The sequence below is a fragment of the Rhinichthys klamathensis genome, unplaced genomic scaffold (genome assembly GCF_029890125.1).
Source record: "Rhinichthys klamathensis goyatoka isolate OS25496 unplaced genomic scaffold, OSU_Roscu_1.1 h1tg000001l_1, whole genome shotgun sequence".
In the NCBI taxonomy this organism is placed as follows: Eukaryota; Metazoa; Chordata; class Actinopteri; order Cypriniformes; family Leuciscidae; genus Rhinichthys; species Rhinichthys klamathensis.
In genome coordinates this window covers 6,472,428-6,477,888 of record NW_026606555.1, presented here as the reverse complement: position 1 = coordinate 6,477,888, position 5,461 = coordinate 6,472,428, and the positions used below count along the sequence as shown (strand labels likewise).

Sequence of the window (5,461 nt, the reverse complement as noted above, 5' to 3'; positions counted from 1 at the left end):
TTTCATATGTTGGTATAAACTCTCCAGCCAGTTTATTGTACGTTGATTCAAGAAACCAGACAAAACACTGGATTTTATTAAATCCGAATTAAAAGACTTTTATTTGTCTGACATTTCATACTGTTGAACAAAACAGCTAATGAAGTTAATTTACCATTGTAATAGGACAGAAAATATAATTCATATGTAATAAATAAATGACTTTCTCAAACTAGGGTGCAACACTGTATTTTTTTTTTAACAGGGGAAACATGCCCCAGTATTGTGACCGCGTCATTGTTACAGCCAAAAATAAGCAAACCTGCAGTTTCAACTGTGACCTTTAGGTAGTGTAACTTTAAAAAAAAAAATTTTTTTGCTGAAGAGTTGCATGTTAGTACATAGAACAGTAATTACACCAAACCAAACCCACTCTCTATTGATGATACAGCAGCTTTCAGGTCCTTATGGAAACTCTCATAAGTGCTATATTTTGCTGGGAGTTTGATGGTTTCTCTACAAGTGGATGCAGTTGGCATTGCAACATCAGAGGACACCTCTACATATAGATTCTGAGGAAGAATTCCCCAACCCACCCAGAATTGAATGAGTTGCATCAGCTCTTCTGGTGTGCCTGTGTAAAAATAGAAATCTTCAATTATATTTGATTTTCAGAGAGTGAATTATTACTAAAAGTCTGTTCAATAAAACAATATAATAAATTGTATAGTTTCAGAAGACTTGTAAATATAGTGTGCAAATCATATGGAGTACTTTCATGGTGTACATATCCTTTTTGGAGTCACTATAATCTGCCAAAATAATTATTTAATTGAGAATGCAACTTAAAAAATAAGATCATATAGGTTGAATACCGCATTTAAAAATGGGCAGTGGTGTAAAGTATTTGAGTAAATGTATTTATTATCACCCAAACTTGTCAAGGCTACTTTATGCAAATGTGAGTGCATTAGCAGGTAGTTTCTGAATCGCAGGTGTTTCATATATGAGATGAGGACATATGCTGCCTTCACGTGCTATCGGAAATGTTCTACTTCTAAAGTTGGATTATGAGCTCATCACATTAAATTTTTGACATGAGAGGGTATTCATGTCAAATTTTTTAAACTAGGAAACTAGTATTTATGTTAATTCCGATAGCATGTAAAGGCAGCAATAGCTGTAGCCAGTGATGAGGCCCAAACCAGCATGCCCACTTTACTTAATTTTACTAAACTTTATCTTATTTTATTTGGTGAACTATCCCTTTAAGTACTTTTTTTTAGACTTTTACTCAAGTGATGTTAGAATTGAAGTCATTTTAAGGTATTATGTACTTTCACTTAAATGTGGTTTTAAGGTACTCTTTACATCTCTGAAAATGGGTTTGTACAAGTTAAGGTTAAACATGCTTCACAATTGTGTATTAAGAGGTGGTTTCTTTTTACCTACCATTTTCAATGTACTGACGAAAGAAACCAGTTATCTTGAATGTGTCCTCCAGACTATAGCCACCATAGTCTTCATCGTCACTGTCAACTGTTGGCCATATAATTCTGTCGAGGACCATCTAAAAACAAAGCAAAAAAATATTATACATTCCATCTGATCAAAAAACCTGAATTAGGGTTATGGTGACAAATTAAATTAATTAGATTACCTAGCCAAGATTTATCTAGTATATACTGTATCAATTCTCTATTTAAACCACACAATGCAATTCATGGATGAAACGTATATGGTATAAATGCAACAATACCTCTCGCTCAATCATTTGAGCTGATGCTCTTGGAAAAAGAACATCAGTCAGGGCAGGCCGTTCTTTGATCATACGCAAGACTCCTGTGTCTTTTAACCCCAGTCTGATCTGTCGAATTTGCTTTTCCCTCCGACCAATGACCTGTATTAATTCATTTGGCATTATTTAATGATATAAAATATGAAATCTGTAAAAATGGTCACTAAACAAAAGTAAATAAACAATGAATCCCCAACTATTTGGGAAGTCAGGAACACAGACAAGCAGAATGATACAGAAAGTAAAGCATCACAGTGCTGTTATACTAAATATCACCACTCCAAGGATATAAATAATGTTTTTTTTTTAAGTATTTTAGTATGTCAAGAGTAAAACATTCATTATAGAATCAATGGCACTTACTGCATGGTAAAGGATGCTTTGTGCCAACCATTTTCTGTTGTTCTCATTTACTGGTGGGAGATCCCAGTTGATTGCCAAGTTATTTACTTGGTCATGTTCATCTTCTGTCAAATTTCCAGACCCTTGAAGCTATGACAGCAGATATGTATCAGAAATGATTTGTAGAATGTTCTTCAAGACAAACTTAAAGCATGCAATATATAACACATTTTGTCATTTTACCATGGTCTGTCTGAATATTTGATTCTGGGTTAGGAAAGTGTGCGATAAGTAAAGGATAATCCACGGCTAGCTGTGCATTAAACGATTTTAATACACAACGTGGGGGCAACCTTTTTTGCCTCCACATCATGCATTAAAATTGTTTAATGCACAGCTAGCCGTGGATTATCCTTTACTTGAACATGACATTATAGATGATGCTGAATTTAAACTCACAAGTAAAACAATATCAGTCACGTCGGTGTCAGGGCAGTCCTCTAGTTCTACAACAGCTATCTCATCCTTCTGTCCAATCAACAGATTGAAAAATGAGTGGCTCAAACCGTTGAGCAAGGGTCCACTGTGCAGGAAGGAATGTCCAATCATGCGCCCAATGACACGGAAAAGGTCACTATCCAGTAAGAGCCGAGAAGTGGAAGGCACCAAATGGTCTTCTTGTCCATTAAAGAACAATGTTTTACCACAGTTTTCTAGAAAATATGATGATTAAAAAACAATATATATAGAAATGTCCAGATGCTAATAAAACAATTTTACACAACCTTCTATCTTTATGTCTCTTACATCAAAATTAAATAGGCTAATAAATATTTTAGAACTTACCAAGATTTAGGCCAAATCCGTATTGTACTCTTGACATAACAAAGGAGAGAAAATGGCGTTTTACCCCATCTCCAAAGGCAGAATCACCTGTGAATAAGAGGAGAAATATTACACAGCCAACTGTGTAGTTATATTTAATAAGTAAAACAAAGGAAAGGAAAAAGGAATACTTCACACAGAAATATGAGACCTCATATTGTTCAACACATGTATGACTTTTTCTTCTATGTTATTGACCGTTTCTAAAATACTTTTTTTTGCTCCAAAGAATAAAAAAAAAAACATATTTAAAATTACATGAGGGTGAGTAAATGGCTGAAACCATACTGTACTTTTTCGCTAAATTAAACCTTACCTCCAAGTAGAACAGACAATGGACGGGCCCAGTTAGTCATGGAATTTTTGTAAAATGTCAGTATTTCTCTCTCTCTCTCTTCGGGACTTTTACGTAGATCCATCTTTGCCACAAGATCTGGCTGATCCTCCACTTCTTGCAGTACAAAACGTCTAAATATGTAAGCAGCATGGTTCAAATCAGGCTCAGTTCTCCAGTCTGCAAAAATGTGCATATGATTAGTAGTATTAAATTATTTATGCAGAAAAAATAAAATGTTAATTTGCAAGTTGCCAAATTTATGTTCATAAAAAGACCTTCAGTATCCTCACTGCTGAATTTCAAATCTCCGCTATCTAGTCTCCTGCTACTCGTCCCTTCAAAAGCCAGATCATGACGCTGCTCTCTGCTGCTATGACTCCTTTCTGTAACCTGCTCATCATTCTCCTGTCTGCTGCTACAGGTCTCTTCTAAAACCTCGTCACTGACGTCAAGGTCAATAATCTCCTGCCTGTCACAGTTTTGACCTCTGCTGTTTTCATCTCTTTCAATGCTCTTCTCTTTTGCTGACCTATTTTTTTAGAAGAAAATTTCTGTTATATGACAAAAAAGAGCATAAAATGAACTGTGACAACATGTGTTGCTAAACACAAGAAGCAAGAAAACATGTTCAATATGACTTAAATCAGTTTTTCATTTATATAGTACTATACATAATGCAGACTTTCAAAGCAGCTTACAGAAATATAGCGGTACCAATATCTTAAATTCCATAGGTCACCATTTACTCACAAGATACATTTGTCCACATGGTCCTGGATTTCTACATGGCTAAATGTTTCATCACAGTAAATGCACTGTACAGGGGGCCCAGATCCACATTTAGGTTCACACGATTCCTTAAAACAAGCAGTGGAAAAACTGTCACCTCCATTTTCAAACTCATTTACTGCATGCATGTGGCATTTATGGTTACATACATACCATGCCAAGGTCTTTCTGAAGAGGCCTTACATACACAATTGCTGCATGTATTCCAATGGTGTCTTGAAGATAATGCGGTGTATACCCTTCTGATGGACAGGGGACGACTTGCAAAGTTTTTGTCCTCGTAGCACCATATGGTCTGAGCAATTCAAACCCCCCACCATCTTTCAGTTTTGGAAACTCCATAAGCAATGTGGACTTGAATTCTCCAGATGTGCAGTGCTTATCTGCAACAGAAATGGTCAATTAAACAAATCAATCCAAATTTTTTCCAGAGAGCACCTGACTAAAATGACACCCATGTTAACTGACATATTTAGAAGAAGAAAAAAAAGTTATTTTAGGTAACTCAAAGTACTAAAATTGTTCCAAATAAAGTGTGTGTGTGTGTGTGTGGTGTGGTGTGGTGTGGGATGGGGATGGGATGGGATGGGATGGGGGGGGGGGGGGGGGGTTGGTGTACCTGGGAAAACGATCTTTTTTTCTCCCAACCCTGAACATTCAAGATCCATCTTTTCCCACAGCTGTGGTACTTTGCAGTCACGTCATCCACTCAAACAGAAAAATTTGTGAGTGTAAGTCTTTTTGTTGCATGGCTTTATTAAAGTCTGTCGTCTGCGCATACCAGAGGACAAAGAACTGCTCTGAGGGTATGGTGAAAACAGTCTTGACACCTCGCCTGTGGAGACATGAAAAGCAGGGTTATAAAATATGTTTGTACATAGACCTGGCTGTATAAACAGCCATTCCACATATAACACCAGTTTTAAAATTAGCAAGGTCTGGGTTGTTAAGAATTTTACCATAATTAAACCTACAATGCAACCCAATCTATACATGTATATAAAGTTATTATCATAATACTGAATGCAGTATGCTGCCAGTAAAAATAATCTGCCCGCTGTTTACGTGTCTTTTTGGTTAGTTTAAGTATGTACTGTGTACAAAAAGAATCACAATGCTGATTTTCATTTTCAGTAACAACTTCTGGATTTGAAATAAAAATAATGAATAAATGTTTTGTGTGGGGGGAGGGGCATTTACAGTACAGACACACTCACAGCGGACATGTAACGATCTAGGCAACTGTCTAAACTGAATTATACACGCAGACAATCAAGCAGAAGTTTTCCACAGCTGATTTTTTTATTCAGTTTTATATAGTTTCAAATATT

The 5,461-nt window shown here is 36.0% G+C and overlaps 1 protein-coding gene across 1 annotated transcript; it reads right to left on the bottom strand.

Moving 5' to 3' along the window:
* Nucleotides 1-360: 360 nt before the first annotated feature.
* On the bottom strand, nucleotides 361-3,875 carry LOC130090778 (uncharacterized). Its single transcript, XM_056258384.1, has 8 exons — nucleotides 3,617-3,875; nucleotides 3,321-3,518; nucleotides 2,966-3,052; nucleotides 2,579-2,832; nucleotides 2,141-2,269; nucleotides 1,739-1,879; nucleotides 1,432-1,549; nucleotides 361-613 (listed from the first exon to the last, which is right to left on the bottom strand). The coding sequence occupies exons 2-8, from the start codon at nucleotides 3,421-3,423 to the stop codon at nucleotides 393-395; spliced, it is 1,053 nt and encodes a 350-aa protein (XP_056114359.1). The 5' UTR covers nucleotides 3,424-3,518; nucleotides 3,617-3,875; the 3' UTR covers nucleotides 361-392.
* Nucleotides 3,876-5,461: the final 1,586 nt, after the last annotated feature.

Bases quoted from the DNA above. Each gene is read 5' to 3' on its own strand.
- LOC130090778 (XM_056258384.1), bottom strand. From the start codon at position 3,423: ATGGATCTACGTAAAAGTCCCGAAGAGAGAGAGAGAGAAATACTGACA. The intron at 2,833-2,965 runs GTAAGTTCTAAA...CATATTTTCTAG, and splicing joins CGGATTTGGCCTAAATCTTG to AAAACTGTGGTAAAACATTG. The intron at 1,550-1,738 runs GTATTGTTGCAT...CTTTGTTTTTAG, and splicing joins CTCAAATGATTGAGCGAGAG to ATGGTCCTCGACAGAATTAT.